The sequence below is a fragment of the Xiphophorus maculatus genome, chromosome 9, assembly GCF_002775205.1.
Source record: "Xiphophorus maculatus strain JP 163 A chromosome 9, X_maculatus-5.0-male, whole genome shotgun sequence".
Lineage (NCBI taxonomy): Eukaryota > Metazoa > Chordata > Actinopteri > Cyprinodontiformes > Poeciliidae > Xiphophorus > Xiphophorus maculatus.
The window spans coordinates 13,901,541-13,919,837 of NC_036451.1; the positions used below are offsets into that span (position 1 = coordinate 13,901,541).

The 18,297-nt window shown below is 36.3% G+C and overlaps 2 protein-coding genes across 2 annotated transcripts; both read right to left on the bottom strand.

Annotated features, from left to right (window-relative positions):
* Nucleotides 1-5,444: 5,444 nt before the first annotated feature.
* On the bottom strand, nucleotides 5,445-9,512 carry LOC111609732 (carboxypeptidase N subunit 2-like). Its single transcript, XM_023339799.1, has 3 exons — nucleotides 7,670-9,512; nucleotides 5,726-7,337; nucleotides 5,445-5,654 (listed from the first exon to the last, which is right to left on the bottom strand). The coding sequence occupies exons 2-3, from the start codon at nucleotides 7,334-7,336 to the stop codon at nucleotides 5,445-5,447; spliced, it is 1,821 nt and encodes a 606-aa protein (XP_023195567.1). The 5' UTR covers nucleotide 7,337; nucleotides 7,670-9,512.
* A 93-nt stretch (nucleotides 9,513-9,605) lies between these two features.
* On the bottom strand, nucleotides 9,606-15,535 carry LOC102234095 (leucine-rich repeat-containing protein 15-like). The gene is made up of 2 exons (XM_005800498.3): nucleotides 15,198-15,535; nucleotides 9,606-11,707 (listed from the first exon to the last, which is right to left on the bottom strand). Exon 2 carries the CDS (start codon nucleotides 11,698-11,700, stop codon nucleotides 10,000-10,002), a length of 1,701 nt encoding a protein of 566 aa, XP_005800555.1. The 5' UTR covers nucleotides 11,701-11,707; nucleotides 15,198-15,535; the 3' UTR covers nucleotides 9,606-9,999.
* Between the last annotated feature and the right edge of the window lie 2,762 nt (nucleotides 15,536-18,297).

The window sequence follows — 18,297 nt, forward strand, 5'->3', positions numbered from 1 at the left end:
TAAAGAACACAGGAGGATTAAATCAAAACATTCTGCAGTCATAATGGTTTCAAAACTGTCCCTGTGTATCACATCAACACATTTTCATTGCAATAAGTGACTGATGGTCTTTTTAATGCAGGCTTAGGAGCAATGGCTTCTTTGTTCTTTTTTCATTCTTTATTGAGAACGATAATCAAAATACGTGACATATAATTTCATTTTATAAACCAGCAACCCGCATGATGTATGAGCACTTTACAAGAGAAACCTGGTATAATGAGATCCAGGAAAATAAATCAGAGCTTAATAGAGCACCTAATTGGCCCTTTATTAAATTACAATTTTGATTTGTTCTGAGACACTAGTGGCTTCTGAGTCACACTTAACACTTTGAGTTTCAGAGAGTTTATCTCTCCTTTAGGATTAAGACTACCATTTCTCATACGTTGTTGATGTAACATTTCTACGCTGGAATGATTTTGAGAAATAGGACAGTAATATTGTTTTGCAATATTATATTTTGTGTGGCAACATTTTAAAATTCTGGAAGAATCAATGGATTATGACAGGAGCTTAGCCATTTTTTCCGAGGTTGTTTTGGCTCTAGTGGCCTTTATTTGAAAGTTCTAAGACAGGAAATTAGGTAAAAAGAGAGGGGGAAAACAAGAGCCAAAGGTCACCAGGCCGGGAATCAAACCTGCGACAGTCACATCGAGGAGTAAAGCCTCAATATGTGGGATGTGTTTAACCCCCTCACCACCACAGCAACCCAGGAGCTTAGTCATTTTTTTTCACTTTTGTGGTTTTAGATATTTTATATCTGACTATTCAATGTGCAAAAAGGAGCCTTAAACATTTGACCAACTGTGTCAATTTGCACCTCTCAGAGGGAGACATTTTAAATTTAATTATACGTTATATTTTAGATCATTTATCAATTTTAAGATTATGCACAAATGACCTGAGTTTCCGTATAGCCTCCATCAGCAGTTACCAGAATATTCCATTTTTAGCCTCAAATGAGACCGCATCACGGTGACCTTAGCCTCCTGGAGCTACATGTTGCCTGTAGGGGAGCAGCTGGCAGGCAATGATTGGGCTCAGCTGGTTCTGCTGGACAGTCCTGAGGTCAGAAGTTGAAGTTGGGGAGAGGATGATGGGAGTGACACCAGAGCCAAGGTTTCCTGCTTCCTCTGCATGTGGGAGGCTCCTTATGGCCATGAGTGCAACTATAAACTGTTTAACTTCAATATATGTTGGTTACAAATCAGAAAACCACCAAATTGTTGGATTGACTGTAATTAATTATTTGAATTAGAAAACTATGTTTTTCAGTCATTTTAATACTAGATCACAATCTATTTCACTCTTTATGTTTTCTTTGGGTTTTTTTGTTTGTTTTTTTTTCAAACATGTCCAGCTTCTCTGTATGAACAATATTTCAGACATATATAGAAAAGCTAATTGCAAGGGCAGCTTTGCTCTGCAAAAACAATATCTTGAGATAATATCCTAATTGTTTGATTGACTTTATTAGATTGGGATTGCATCTGGTATTAATTTTAAAAAAATCACCTTTTGGGGTTATTTATATGGGTGCAATAGTACCTTTGCGCTTTTAACCATGTCTTAGAGTAAACAAGTTGATGTTTAAAGAGTTCTCTAGCTATTTTAAGGCATGCTGCTTTTTAGATGCAGATTTGATGGCCTAGAAATCTCACTCAAAAAAGCTGTGCTAAAACCAATGCAACAACTCATCAACAGATGCTTTTCATACGCCATTTTCTTCATTCTATTTTTGCTTCTAAAAGAAAAACCAGAAACGCTTTTTACAGTTTAACTTTTCATATTGCGTCAGAAAGCAAAATATGGTGAAAAATGAGAGTTATATTGCCCAAAGAGACACATTTTGTCAGATGTTGCAGTCTGGCACAGGCCTCTTTTGGCCATTAACCTCAGGTAATCAGCTGCACCTCCCAGCTGAAAATCTTCCAGCTTACGTCAAACTGTTTCCAGTTGAGATAACTAAGCTGAGCTGCAATGTGTTCCTCCCAATTTACGGCCTTTTATGTTCCTCAGTACATTGCCCTTTTCACACACAATTGACTCCTCATCTACATTTTAGGCTCATTAGCAGAACTTGGAGGACTTTTTCCTGATATTCCTGAATCTTGGAACATGAGCTCAAAGCGGGCTGCATTCAGGACATTTGCATTTAAAGTTGACCTATGTGGTAAAAAAAATAAAAAATAAGTTAGAGGAGATTAATATGAGTTTAATGTTTAATGAGACTTTAGTTTTAGTTTAGTTAGTTACTGTTCTTTAGCTTTCTGTAGGTTTCAGGTAACTTCAGCTAAATCACATTGGAGAATTAAAACACCAAAAGATGTTTGAGCCCCATGGCGCTTTACATCCATTTCTATATTATTCCAGCTGAGTAGTAATGACGTCAAAAGTCATTCACAGATAACAAAGTGTTAAAAATTTTACTGTAGTGTTTTGTATGCCCTGTTGTGCTCATATAGAAACTGTACAGTTTGTGGAAATAGACCATACTACCATGGAGTTGATATGTTCACATCGAACACTAACTTTTAAATCTAATTACTGAGGTTTTTGTTTCTCATTGAAAATGAGCAGCACAGTAATGCCTCCTCTTCAGTCTCAGCTGACAGTTTTGTCTTAAGATATTTCCTTGGAAAAATGTTTAATGACATTACATTTAAAACAAGATTTTTTTCTAGCAGGTTGCAACAAAATCCACAGAATATCTCAAAACATGGAGTAAATCAGCAGCAAGAGAACCAATAGTAATAACATTACTTAGTTAGGTCATCATGCATTAAAAACAATTAGCAAGCTGTCATTATACATGAGTAATTAGGAAATGGACAATGTAATGACTGAACAGGTTTAGGGATAAGCAAAATGCCAATATGAATATTCACATAAACATTCACATCTCATCAATAACACCTTCAGAATGACAGGGAAATATGAACAAAACAGTATTACTGATCAATCTTTTAAAAATCATGAGCAACTGATTTTTAAAAATACATTTTTCAATGACTAATTTGATTATGTGCTTGCAAGATAATATAAAAACCCACAGCATCCAAATACCACAACGAGGTGTTTTATTTATTTATTTTTTCAAAAGCTGTGCTACATTTTAGGAGTAGCACTACATTTCATCTCAAAATGTTTCATCTTCGATTTTATGTTGTTTCTATTGACAAATTAATTGTAGAACTTGTTATACTAAATTCTTGTTTTCATCTCATATTTGTTTATGCATGTTATCACATTAGCATAGGCTTGGTAATGCACCAAGTATTTTCCTTTTGGTAGCTAGCTCAATAGTGTTCAGTAGTGCATTTACTACTATGTTATATTTTTGCTTTTGTAAACAGCCAGAAATCATCAAAACTTTTTCTGTCATCAATACATGATAAGTAAAACCCTCTAGTCTTGCTGTTCTGGATTAATATTTTAAATAGTGCCAGATTGCATGCTATGTACAGAGATGAGAAAAGCTTTGTGATGCAACATGGACAAAGACTAAATGCATGTTACACAACAATTCAGAGTGAGATGAAATATTCAGAGGCACAACTTTCTGTGTTTCTTGACATTTTGCATCTCTTCCGCGTCAAGCGTCTGTTTTTAGGCAGGATTCCTTTTGCATTTGCAGTGGGAGAGACTTGTGGGAGGTATGAAAATGATATTATGAAAACCTTTGGTTCACACATTGTTTTGGTAATAAATTTTTATTTATTTATAAATAAAAATTACTGCTTGTCTCTTCAGTATCCGATCTCTCATGTCAAATCTAACTGAGTCATTTCTTTCTGTTTCTGTTTATCTTACAAAAAAAGCACCGAGTTACATTTGATAAAGCACATCTAAGTTAATCCAATTCAATCTCTTTAAATCGTTGTTTTGAGCCGGAGGCACAACTTTCTTTTTATTCAGAACTGCTCTGTAACTGCAGAGATCATTGTGCAAGTTGTCATGTTTCAAACAGACTTGTTTGAAGCTCATTAAATATTAACAAATTATTTCCTGCTTAAATCTCTTGTCTGCATTGGTTCATTTAAAGCAGAATCTGCCATTATAACGGGTAGCATTATGAAGGTTTTGACATTATAAGAAGGTTTTTGGTGGAAAATGTATTCTGTTAGGCAGAATCTGTTTTTAACTCAAAGCTGCCCTCTATTGGTGGTAATCCAGATTTCCTATCAACCCTGAATATGTTCTCCACACATGACTTGCTGTTTATAATGCGGCTGTGTTGACATCAGCATAATATTAGTGCTGTCCAAAAATAGACTCTGTTGATGTTAGATTTTAATTTTACACTACTGTTATAAAATAAGAGAAAAATTACCACTTAAATAATCATAGGAAATGAGTATTTGTGTTTTTTGGATATGTTTAAATAGATTCAAAAGACATTACCATTGAGTTTAAAGAATGTATCCTGGAGCAAAATCTTTGTTTCCCATATTTATATTTCCACAAATCCAATATTTGCTGAAATAATTTATAGAAAATCAAAGCGATTTTTTTACATTGCAGATTTAATGGATGAAATTCAGTCATTTACAGTAACAAGTAATATGACAAATACAAGGCAATACTGATATTTGATAATTAAGCATATAAAATAAAAAATGGAAAAATTATAAACAACTCACCAAACTATTACATAAAAAGTTAAGATATTCAAAATATTTTTTTTTTACCGAAGGAGATCAATAAACATGAAACATGAAACATTTAAAATCAATTTAGTAGCCAACTTGGGACGGCCTTAAAGGAGCAATCACTGCAAAATTTTGTGAGGTATCACTACCAATCTCCAGTTGGACAAAGAGTTAAGGAACAGGTTACAGCAGGTTTATTGAGGCTCTGTTGAGTCAAATGACCTCTGCTGGCTTATTGATTATCATAGTTATCGCAAAAGACGTTGGGTTTCTGCCTCCTGCACAGGCTTCAGGATCACTTCTCTCCTGTAGGAAAAGTGAGTGAGCTTGATGAGTCTATGGTTCATTCTTTCTCTGCGTTGCAACAGCCGATAAAGAGAAATGGTGAACTTAGCCAACACCAGTGAGCAGGTGATCTCAACCACAAGCAGTGAGGTGTAGATCATCGTCCACATTTTGCAGTCTTGAACTTTTCTACTGATGTGATGAACGTAGGACAGTTTTGATTCTGGAATACAAGTAGAGTTTACAAAAGGAGTTGATGTAGTAGGAGTCTCTGGTTGGGTTGTTGTTGGAAGGGTTGTCCGGAGTGTGGTCGTTGTGGGTTTTGTTGTTGTGGGTTTAGTTGTGGTCACTGTGGTGGTGGGTGTAAGTGTAGTTGTGGTTGGTAAAGTAGTCATCATGGTAGATTGTGCAGTTGTGAATGTGGTGGTTGTCATAAGTGTTGTTGTTGTTATAGTAGTTGTTTGTTTAGTTGTTGAAGGTGTAGTTGTTGTCAGGGCAGTTGTAAGGCTGGTGGTGGGTGCAGTTGTCATAGTGGTAGGGGCAGTTGTTGTGGGTGTAGTTGTTGAGGTGGGGGTTGTGGTTGGAGTGGTTGTCATCATGGTTGTTGTGATCATTGTTGTGGTGGTTGGAACTGTTGTCATGGCAATAGTCGTGGGGGTCGTCGTAATAACTGTACTCTCAGTTGTTGTTGAGGCAGTTGTTGGTACTGTGGTGGAAGTAGCAGTGGTTGATGGTGTTGTGGTTGCTGTTGTGGTTGTGGGTGTGGTGGTGGTTGGCTGTGTCGTTGTGGGTGTGGTGGTGGTTGGCTGTGTGGTTGTGGGTGTGGTGGTGGTTGGCTGTGTGGTTGTGGGTGTGGTGGTGGTTGGCTGTGTTGTTGTGGGTGTTATAGTGGTTGGGTGTGTCGTTGTGGGCGTGGTGGTGGGTGTTGTAGTGCGCAGTGTGGTGGTAGTGAGAGTGGTTGTCGGTTTTGTTGTTCGAACTGTGGTTGGTATAGTGGTCAGTAAGGTGGTGGTAGTGGGTGGGAGAGTGGGGCAAACTAACTGATCCTCGTTTAACAATTTGATTTCCTGTCCTTTCAGATGTTCTGGATACTCACAATGCACCTCTGGTGTGAGCTTTTGAGCATTGGTTTTTATCCAGTGATAAAAATCTATCAGATTGCAGTCACATTGCCATGGATTGTTACTAAGGTCAAGTTTTTTGAGTTTAGTCAAAGAGTCAAAAACATCCCCAGAAAGTGTCCGAAGGTCATTGTTGGCAAGCTTGATTGTGGTCACAAATTGAAGATTTTCAAATAGTTGTGCATCCAATGACTTTATCATGTTGCCTTGGACGTTAAGCTCAGTGAGCTTCTCGGGTCCGTCAAAGTAATCAGGAGACAAGTTCACAAAATGATTTCTGGAGAGATCCAGCTTCTTAACTTTCTTCAAGGAGCTGAAGATTCCCTTAGGAAGCGTGCTGAGATTGTTTTGTTGGAGGCTCAGCTCAGTCAGTTTAGGCATTTCACCAAAAAGCACCGGCGGCAGGCTGGTCAGTTGATTATTTCTTAGGTTCAATGTTTTAAGCTTAGGGAAGCCAACAAAATATTCTTCAGGTAAACTAGTCAGAAGATTATTTTCCAAAAACAACTTAACAAGCTTTCCTTTATGTGGAAATAAATTTGGGGATAGTTCACTGATCTTGTTTCCTTGCAGACTTATTTCCTCTAAGTCTGGTAAGTCCATGAAGAGATCTTCAGGAATGGTGGTGAGCTGATTTTCATACAGCCGTATAACAGTCAGTTTTTTCAGGTTTGAGAACCAGCTTGTGGATACTGAAGTAAGATTGTTTTTACCCAAATTGAGCTTTTTAAGATTAACAAGATTGTCAAATATCTGGTCTTCAATGAACTCAATTTCATTTCCATGTAGCTGTAGGTTTACCAACTTTGTTAGACCATCAAACAAACCTTTCTCAAGTCGAACAAGCTTGTTAAACTTTATAATAATTGTCTCCAGATTGCTGTTTTCTTTAAACAAACCTAGAGGCACTGACCTCAAAGGATTATTGGATATTTCAACACTTTTGAGCTTTACCAAACCATCAAATCCTCCAGCCTCAATATTATTTGTTTCTGTTTCCATAAACTCCACCTTTTCAAGCTCTGGACTTCCAGCAAAAGCTCCACTGGGGATTGTATAAATCCGGCTGTTCACAAAGAAGACCTCTGTCACACCAGGTCTCAGAGTGCGGGGGATTTCCGTTGCAGACACACCATAGACTTCCTGATTCTCTTGTTGATCGGGTTGAGTAACGGAAAAGTCAATCAGTAAAGATAAAAGGAAAATGATGATCTCTCCATTCAACATTCTTGACATTCTACAAAAAATGGAGGAGAAAAATGTCATTCCTAATTTGTTAATTAATAATAAATTTCAATTTCTCAACTCAAAAGTTTGAGTTTATTTTTTTTAGCATGATAATAAATATAATTAGCATGTAAAAGTTTAGCATGATAGTTAGTTGGCTGATTTTAATCCGTGTGGTAGGTTGGTGTCAAAAATGTAAGAACAAAGACAGTATAATAAAAAAACAGATGTAATAAAAAAACTAGAACATATATTATAAGACCATGATAACAATATACTCCACTGACCAAAAAGAATCCCATAATCTAATATTTACACAGAAATAGCAAACGCTTTTCTTACCTTAATACTTGCAACTAGGATGGACCCATAAATAAGTGCAGTCTCATTTCTTATCTCAAAACACAAACATGTAGACCTCTAAGTATATAAAGGCATGTGAGGCAGGGTGTAGCAAACCTCTGGAGCCAGAGATAAGAGCAGGGACAGCAGCTTGCTGCATGACTCTGTAGTATGATGCCAGAAAAACTTAAGTTTAATAGTCAATACGATTTGGTTAAAAAATAGTTTTGTTTTTGAAAGAAAACCAGACAGGCAGCTCTGAAAATATGGCATAGTTATTGGTATATAATATATACAGTATAAAGTATATATACTGTACTTTAAACAATATAGATATGTGTATACCCTTCTCAATTATAGATGAAAAGTCTTTATTCATATTCAGTCAAACCCCTCTTATAATTTCCTACAAACGTTTTGGATGTTTCCACTTTGCTCTTATTGAAATTCACTCTGAATGGATCGTGGTCCACGAAAACCGCCCTCTGTTGTTTATTTGTGTGGGTCATTTGCTAGTTTTAACTGTGCTGCATTTAAATGATGCTTCAGACTGGGAGAACTCTCTGCATTGGTCACAAACAAGTTTAATTTTATCAGCTTTGATTAAGATCAAAATGAATGTAAAATTTCTTAAGCTTTTTCCATTTTTCTGCTGCAGCCGGCTCTTTTTTATTATGTCTCACTGGAGCAATGTAGTTTCTTAAACCTCTGTCACCCAGGGTTTGTCTTTATGAGTATTCTGAGCGAATGACTAATGGATTTAAAACAAACAAATAAATAATGTTAAAAAAAATCATACAATGATACAATTGTGCTTCCTAGAGTTTGGTGAAAGAAATTGTATTTCAGTAAAATGCAGTAAATATTCAACTACAACATGTGAATACCACGCCTAAAAAGCACACATCTAATGCAATGCTCTCTGCTAACTCAATTCAATAGCTATTTTGTCTATAAGGGTAGTTTTGTTTATTAACTACTGAAGTACGACTTCTATAATATTTTGTGATTTGTGAGCATTTATAGCTTTCATGCAGCTATTTTATGACAATAAAATTAATTCTTCTTTTCCCAAAATAGCTGCAGGAAACACAACTTTAAACACTGACAGTTTCTTACAATCTGAATGTTATCTACAGCTTCCTAATTGGTGTTCCTCACTCCCTCCGCAGAGAATTGATGATTATAAGGCTCAACATCCGTTTGTTTTGTCTGGTCTTTGCATGCAATACAGTCTGGTAAATTTAGGTTTTAAAATGGGAAGTTTTATTCGTTCCACTAGATGGCGTTGTTGTGGCTGGGTTTTGAAAGAACAGCAATCTTCATTGATATATTGCATTGCAGATAGAAGTGAATTACAAGATTGCTTAATCGTAACAGTTTACTTCTTTCATGGCAGCATATTTTAATTAGAATTTTGTTTAGTAAAATCCAATTTAGTTTTAATCACAACTAAATGTTTGTGATTTTAGCTTCAGTCTAGTTTCACTCAACTAAATATTAGTAAATGGTCTCATATCTGAAAGATATGAGACCATTTGAGGTTTCATAAGATTTTAGGTCTCATATCTTTCTTCATATCGAGTAAAATACTTTATCTTTGTTATGTTTGCCATAAACAGACACAGATTTACTTTCTGCTTTGAGCAAAATCTAAAGTAGTCTCAAAGACTATACCCACATTTTCATATGGAATGAAAAAATATTTTATTTAGTTAGTTTCTAAATAAAATTGTTTTGTCAAGATAAAAAAAAGACTCAATGATGAAAACTATCACTAAAATGTTTTGTCAACAAAATGAACATTGTAACTCACAAAGCCTTCTTTCAGTCAGACTGATTTATAAGATTGTCTTTCATGTTATCTGAGATAATATTTATACATCAGCCATGTTGTTAATATGAATATCTATAGTAATAAAAACATAAAGCTGTCTATTATTAAGAACAAAAGTTGTAAATTTATTCAGAATACAGAGGCATTTTGCATTAAAACTGTGTTATAGTACACACTGCATTACCCTTATGCCACAAATGATAAACTGCTTACTAATTGCATTGTTATTTATAGAGAAATCAGTATCAAACTGTCATGGCTATTGCAAAATACAGAAATACAGAGGCCTGGTTCACGTTTAAGACAAAGGTGCTGTTCGGTCACAACATTATATGGTTCTTCATTTTACAGCTAGTGAATGAGATGTTCATGTCCTTCATTTTTGAGTCACATAACAGAAGACAAATACTGACTGAAAGTGTGGCCTTTGAGGATCTACAATCAACAATGAATTGTTTCCCTTCACTTTAAAAGTCTCTGATTGTGATCTAGTTTACAGCGCTGAATTCCGACTCATTTGGCTGATATTTTCATTTCCTCTCCTGCTTCTCTTCCAGCAAATGCAGCCAATGATGACTGAAATGATAATGACAGTGGAGACCACTGCAAGTGTAATAAGAATAAGTGAAATATTATTAGCTTGTACACCTTGCCCTTTTCCTCTGTTGGTCACATTCTCTTGCTTTGACGTTGGTGTGGTCAATAACTCAGCTGAAGGCGAGATTTGTTTAGGGAGATCTGTATGGGGTCTCCTCTTCTCAGTTGAGGCCAATACAGGGTCTTCAGAAGGGCTGACAGGCATCAGATCCTCATCTGCAAGCATTGCTATTATCTCACCCTTCAGATTCAAAGGAGTCTCACACACCACAAGAGTTTGGTTGACCTTGGATGGGTACAGTTTGAGCCAGTTCCTCAGAGGCAAAATATTCTTGTCGCACCTCCAGGGGTTCTGCTGTAAAAGGACATTCTCTGCTTTAGCAAGTGAATCTAGATTGTGCTGGGGCAAGTTAGGAAGCGAGTTATTCCGCAGGTCAATCTCTCCCAGGTTGTTCAGGTCCTTCAGAAAATCCGATGGAAGGGAGGTGAAGAAATTGTTCTCCAAAGATATGTTGACCAGATTGGGTAGTTCTTCAAAAGTTCTGGCTTGTAGGCTTGTGAGTTGATTGGTGTGCAGTGAGACCTCCCCGAGTTGTGTCAAACCTCTAAAGGCGTCTTCAGACACATAGCTGATCTGGTTGCGACTGAGAACCAGAAGACGTAACTGAGTCAGGTTCCTGAATGTGTCATCATCCACACGGCTTAGTTTGTTGTCATACAACCACAGCTCCCGCAGGGCCATTGGCCCAAAGACCCCTGGACTCAGACTCTTCAGGTGATTTTCATACAGGGAAATCTGGTAGAGGAGAGGCAAATTACAAAAGATCCCCTGTGGAAGAGACCACAGTCTGTTGTTGGAGATAAACAGTTTCTGGAGCTTTGGAGTCTTTGAAAAAAGCATATGGTCAAGATAAGTAATTTGATTGTCCTGGAGACTCAGTTCCTCCAGGTTAACGAGGTCATTCAAAATGTCAGCTGGAAGCTCCGTCAGTAGGTTTTTGTTAAGGCGCAGGATTTTTAGTTCAGAAAGACCCTTGAATGTGTCACTGAATAGCTGACTTACATTGTTTGCAGCAAGTGATAAGAACTTCAGCTTTTTTAGGGCATGAAAGGTTTCCACTGGTATATAAGTGAAGCGGTTCTTGCTCATGTCCAGTTGTGTTAGCTCTGTTAGCTGGGAAAACCACCTTGGCCGGATTGCAAAGAGCTTGTTGTATTTCAGATTCAAGGTCTGAAGTTTCTGTAGCTTTTCAAACAGCGTCTCAGGGAGATCCTGCACTTCAGTTTCCGTTATTACAATGAACTTTAGATTTAATGAGGAGTTGAATGTGCCAGTGTGTACCTGGCTCAAAGCAGTTTTTACAATCACAAACTGCTCAAGAGAAGAGGAAAACTTAGTGAGATCTTCATGTTTCAGAGAATAAAATTTGCAACCAGAGAAGCTGATGTGGGTGGTAGATGACGGCACATGTGTGGGGAAGTCAGAGAGGCTATGGCACATGATGCTTGTTTTTTGACATTGACATTCAGGTATACAAGATGAAGTAGCAGCACCGAGAGAGCAGAAAAACAGCAGCAAAGAAGTTACCACATCCATTTTGGTCCTACAACAGAAGAAGAAGATATGTTAAAGAAATAGTAAAAAACAAGTAATTTATCAGATATTTTATTTCAAGTGTTTTATGCTGTCGATACTTTTGCACAAAAAAGTCTCCTTAGTATTGCAAGCCTCAATCAAAAGACTTTTGCTGGATTCATATTTGGATTTTTTCGTTTGTTTGTCAGTTTTGTTTGGGAAATTTCAAACCATCTCTGTAACATAAGGAGCCCTTTAGGGCCCCAATAGTTTTTGCGTTCTCTCGCAATAATGTACTGATCAGACTATGTGGCATAAATGAATACTGTAAGCCTTTCTTATGGTGGCCAATGGAAAGAAAGAAAACATACATCCAAACTATTTGGACTATTTTTGAGTTATTATCACGAGGTAATAAGTCATCTGACAATTTTGATTGTGTCTCTTTTGTGTTGGTCTGAATGTCTATTAAAGGGCCGTTTTCATTTGCAGTTCCATCTCAACCATATACAAACAGACATAAACATGCAGTGAATAAATCGATTGTCAATCAGTTTTTTGCACCAAAAAGTTAAGAATAAATGCTGAGGCTCTTTAAATGTTTATACATTTAACATTTTAAATTGACATTTGTGACTGTATACAAAATAGACTAGCAAATATTGCAGTAAGCATATTGGAAGGGAACACAAAAGAAAAATTTTTCCCATATCGCCTAGAGAGCTCCATACAGTACAATGGTTTCCAAAAAAAGAAAAACAAAATCAAATCAAATATTTAGCCCAACTTGCTACTATAAGTTTATCTTTCACAAACACACATTTAAGTTCAAAATCTAAAACTTCCCAAACAATTTTGACTTAAAGAGTAGAAGTTAGTAGTCACAACTAAATGCAACAGAAATATTTTACACTGTAATATTGCAATATTCCTAAGATAAATATCTTAGGAATATTGTAAGCCCACTCACATAAACCCTCTCAAATGAATCAATGATGCAATGATTCATTGCATCATTGATGCAATGATGCAATGAATCATGAACAGAGATATTTTTAAAAAGAAAATATCTCTGTTTTATTTTATTTTTTTGCTTTTGTTCCTATTTTTGTTTTGTTTGAGAAAAGAGCACCTAATGAAGCATTAAGCTGAAAGTTATGAGTTCTCTCTCTCATATTTCATGGTTTTGTCACAAAAAAAACTTTTTTTTGGTAAAATGTTACATTTGAAAAAAAAAAACTCACTACAAAATATATTTTTTCACAAGGGAAACTTGAACTAAACTAATTTACTAAACAAATATTTTTTTGAAAAAAAGAGCACTTTGCTTCCTCCATAGGAACAAAAGTTATAGAGTCCCTCTTGAACTGCTGTGGATTGCTTTAATGCCACCAAGGGATCCTATAAATCAACACCATAACACAGAAAACATACCTACAGATTAGAAATTGTGTGTGCAGCCTCAGCGGTTGTTTTATGCCGGACAGAAACATTAGCATGAATTGATCCAGTGTTGCCAGTGGGTAGGATCACTGCCTGCCAACACTGCTGACCCAATTGACTGCTAAATCACAATGCTTAGAGGGCTTTTGGCAATATAACAATTTAAAACAACATGCTACAATGGCTATTTATCTTTTTCAAAATGATCAAAAATATTTTTTCAAAAGAATGATGAAGATTGTTTTGAATGGTACATCTGTAAATGTTTTCTTTGTCTGTCACTATTAAAGATAACTCGTACTTGACTGAGACTCAGGCAGTTCTCCCCTGTTTGTAATGCCACTGGTAAGTTTAGTATAATGTCCTACTTCCTTGCACAAATCCTTCTGTGGCTTGAGGCAAGGAAACGTGAGTCATTTCTTAGTGGTTGAGGCACTTTGGGAAGTTGCTACTTCCTCTCAAAGGAACAAACTCTCCAAAAAGGCTCTAATGAGGTCAGTTGCTGAGGCAGCACATTTCTTTTTCCTTCTTAAACCCCCCTATTGAGAAACGGCCTGCAAATCTTCAGTGAAGGGTGGTGAGCGGGGCTGTGGCTACAAACAGACATGTGGCACACATAGATCGGAGAACGGCCGAGTTACTGTGTGTTTTCTTAAGCTGAGCGGACCTGGGATCGCACGTGGCTTGACTGCTCTACTTGTGGTTGTTAAGGCTTTGGTTACCAGGTACAAACAGGTTGTGAAGGACAGTGTTTTTTTCTTTTTATTTTGTGTCCAAGAGACAGAGAAACACATCACAAGCATGTTTGGATAATTTAATTTCTAAAAGGATTAGTATCTCTGCTCTTTCTCTCTTTCTTTTTTCCCTTATTTGTTTCTTTTTTCTTTCATTGGTTCTTTCTTTCTTGTTCTCTATGAAACAGGTTTTAAACGACCCCCTACTACCTCATAGGCTTTTACAGTTTTAGCACGTTATGCCTGTTTCCAATTAAAGTTTGTGGTAAGTGCTCTGTTCATGCAGAGTAAATGACTTAATTATGATTCAAATATTGTTGCTTGTTTAATGACATAATATATTTACTTGCACAATCTTTACCAATATCATTGTTGGGTCCAAAATGTCACAATTAAATAAATACATAGGATGTTAAATACATGTGCAATACTTTGTCCCATAACAATGGCATATGTTTTCTTCTGAATTGTAAATATACAGTTTAGTCTTCATGGATTAGCTGAAAATCGTCTCAAATTGTTATTTCCAGATGTAGTAAATTATGTACTTAATTAAGTTTTGAATTTTTTCTATGAATATTCAAGACTGAGGAAAATAGGGGAACAGAGGGTACAGCAGCACCCACTTGTGGATGAAAGATAACACACATGTTAAAAGTTTGCAAACAAAAATCCTTAACCAGTGTTGAATATATACTTACATCGCAAAATGAATTGGAAATCAAAATTCATAAAAAGTATTGTTTATAATATTTGAGACCATGAACAACTTCTCTGTGGCTTAGTGGAATATCTTACAATATAAAATCACAACTGAACCTTACATAACAGTAGCTTAGGGACACTAAGGCGCATACTTTTATCCAAGTGCATAAACAGCAGGAATCCTGCTCTCATTATAACAAGGCAGAGAACCATAATGGTCCTTTGCCAAAGTGTGGGCTGACTCATGTCTCTGTACTTATAAACTCTGACTGGAAAATCCCAGATGGCTCAACAGTCTGGTGTAATGGGCAAAGCATTTTAATTTCATTATAAAAGTCTCATGTTTTCTGCTTCTCCCACAGCTGGCCAATAAACCAAAGTGTTTCTCAAAAAATCAGAACCAGCAAACTTTGTGATCTAAATCTAGGAAACATATGCAGAAAACCAAATTGTTATCAATGAGGAAAATAACAGGAATGAAAGCTAATCAAAACCAATGGGTTTATTTTTAACATAAAAACTTAGTTCTTCTGTTATTCATATTTGTTTCACATTTCTACATAATAAAGAATCTCTTCTCTGCTTATTTATGATGAGCCTCTATCAAACAGGACAAAGTGTTTTTGCAGAACTTACCCTCAGTTGTCCTTGTCGATCACTGGGCAGAGTGAACTGGTTGGGTTATCTTTTATGAACAACACCCTTCCTTCCACTTCTTCATTAATCCTCTCAAAGTTTCCTTCTGAACTGTCACACTTTCACATTTCCCTGCTCTGTGTCATCTCTTAAAGTTTCCCTTAAATCAGCTATTTGTTTTTTTCTCTCTTTCTTTCTAAACCCTGGGAATTTCGAGGATTTCTCTGTCTCCCTGAAGCTCTACTGGGACTGTGCAGCGGCTCTGATGCCTCTTTGTAGCTTTGAAAAGTAGAGGGGAACAAGCCCAACCCCACTGTTTTACTCCCTGTCTGAACTGATTTTGCTGCCCAAGCGTGAGTGTTGGAGGGGAGAGAGGTCTGCATTTCATCTTAGATTTATTTGTGAGTGGGGGTGCGTGGGTGTGTGTGTGTGTCAATAGCTTTGTGTTGTCAGTAAAGGGACCTTGCAGGGAGGATGAAAGTTTTTGTCAAAAACAATAGCAAGAGGTTTTGTGTGTTTGTGCTGTTTGTGTTATTTTTAGGGTATATGTAACATCTGTTGCACATAACTGTGGTGTCCCTTTTCTGGTATGCTCATAAAACAGCTCTATGTATGAAGGCATGGAGCTGTACATATACTTCTGCTCATGCTCCCACTTACTTGCCACACAAGTAAGTGGGATAAAGCATAAAATATATATTTCTCTAAACAATGTTTTATTATTGGTCATCCATGTACAAAATTCTGTCTTGAAACTTTTCTTGTTTTGTCATTATTCTGTCTAAAAAGAATGTAATATAAGGGAACAGTTAAGAAAATGTATCAAAGAAAAAAGTTTGTCTGCATATTTTTGATTATACAATGTGCTTATTTATTTGAAATGTACTGACAGGGTATGTTCTGTTACTGTAAGCGTTGTTTTCACCATTCAAACTCATACACAGGAAACCATTAGAGAGAAGATAACAGGGGTGGAGCTAATGTATGGACTGATGTGACTTCAAGACAGCAACCCGATGTTGGACATGATTGTATCACTGTGACATTTTAGAACAAGGCAAAATAAAACATTATTTTTTGAGACTATTGCTTTTACTATCACCTATAGTAATGTTGAGGTGGTTTTAGCATCTAAAACACCTTCAGCTTTACTGAAACCGTATCTAGAAAGATCTTTCTCAAGTATGTTTGTTTATTTTTTCAAAAAAGCAACTTGACTGGGAGGCACCAATCCCACTACAGTAACTGTCCTGACTGAGTGAGAAGCTTTTGTTTCCTAAACAGCGCAGTGATTCTCACGCAGTCAAACTGAATACAATCAGAGCAGAAAGGAGACCCATATTGTAAATTAATCACCTGTACAAAGCTAAGACACAATATCAGTCAATGTTCATCATGCTCCCAAGTCCACCTATTGATTTGCATTGGGGCATTTCTGAGTGACGTACTAAGCTGATGTAACCGATAGAAAGACTTAACGGTTTCAGAACAAATACTGCAGAATTACACAAATGTACGCAAAAATGTCACAATTTGCACAGTAATAAAAGGTAGCAAACTTAATGGGTTATTTATACAGTTTATATGTACACAAAAGTTCTTTTGGGGTTACTCTTTAAATAAAATGAATTAGTATTCTCAATCTCAATCAACAAATGTTAAAACTCTCGGTTTGCATTAAAACTTAAGCATTTTTTAGATTTTCTCTGAAGCACAAGGGGCAAAGAAATTGTTTTTCGACCGGCTTTCGAAGGAAGCTCCTGTGTTCAAATTCTGGCATGGGTCTGCATGGGTGGAGTTGTATATTCTCACCATGCAGAGCCAGTGATTTGGAAAAATGTTACTAACCCAGGCCATGGTACCAGGTCCCAACGTCATAAACTTCTGCCCTTTCCAAGTCATTTTATAACTATATTATCAACCTTTTTAAAAATTTGTTTCAAGTTTATCTGGATGATATATTTCATTTGTGAATCCTCGAGATTAGTTGTTCACTTTCAGTGTCAATTTCTAGAGTTTCTACATTAATTGTTATTAAAGATAATTTGAAGAAAACTGTAAACTATGCCTGTGTTATTAAGATGGGTTGAAATATATAAATGAACTAGTTTTTACAAGGTAAAACATAAGCAAAGATAAAAACTATTTTAATCTTATTTCATTGTCATTATTTAATAAATAAAGTTAATGACAAAACAGAAAAGTTTGAGACATTTCCTAAAAACCTACATACATGCTTTAAAATCCTAGAATTAAAAGATAGTGATTTCATTTTTACTATTTATGTGGAGTAAAATGTTTGGCAAAAATACCCTAATTTAACAGTTAACTTCTGTGCTAAAGTGAAGCTCAGATGATTTAAGTGAGTAGCTTGACCCGAGTTGTGTTTACTTTTGAGAGCCTGTCAAAACAGAAAGTTCCTGTAAGCTCATCACAAGTAAATCCTCCTCTTATCTCAAAGACAGAAGTCAACAGTTTTTTTTTTATAGCGCTTCCATTTTTTTCCACAGAGTCAGATGTTCGTCAGATCCATGCAGCTTCCTGTTCCCTTGCTTACCAATCTTCACAGTGTTGGTCGATGTGCTTTCGCCCACTGTTGTGTGAGATCAGCGTACTGGAAAGGCCTAATCACCCGTTGTCATAGCAATGAACTTGGGTCCCGTTTGCCAATCTATCCTCTTTTGTTTGCTTTATGCTTTAAATTCTCATCGCTTCCCATGGAATTTGCAGCATGTGTTGGCATCTCTGTGGATTAAATTAGTCTGAAACTTGTTTCTCGATTTAACAGATGAACTTCTCTGTTACATCACACCAGAAGAGTGAATCTAAATGTAATTACTGGTGTACTAAAAATAGAACCTTCAGTTTAATAAGTTTTGGTCATATAATTACAAAAGTTGATTGAAAAAGCTTCAAATGTCTTTTTGAAGATGCTCCTGAGCTGTTCCCAGGCTTGTGTTGGGTGTAGTTTTCTGCATGTTGTTGTAGTTTTATCTTGTGAAATTACAGTGAAGGTGTTTTGTAAAAGAAAAACGTGTCATCTGGAAAACTCACTGACATTGTGAGATCTGAATCACTATTCAATCTGCTTCCTGTTTTG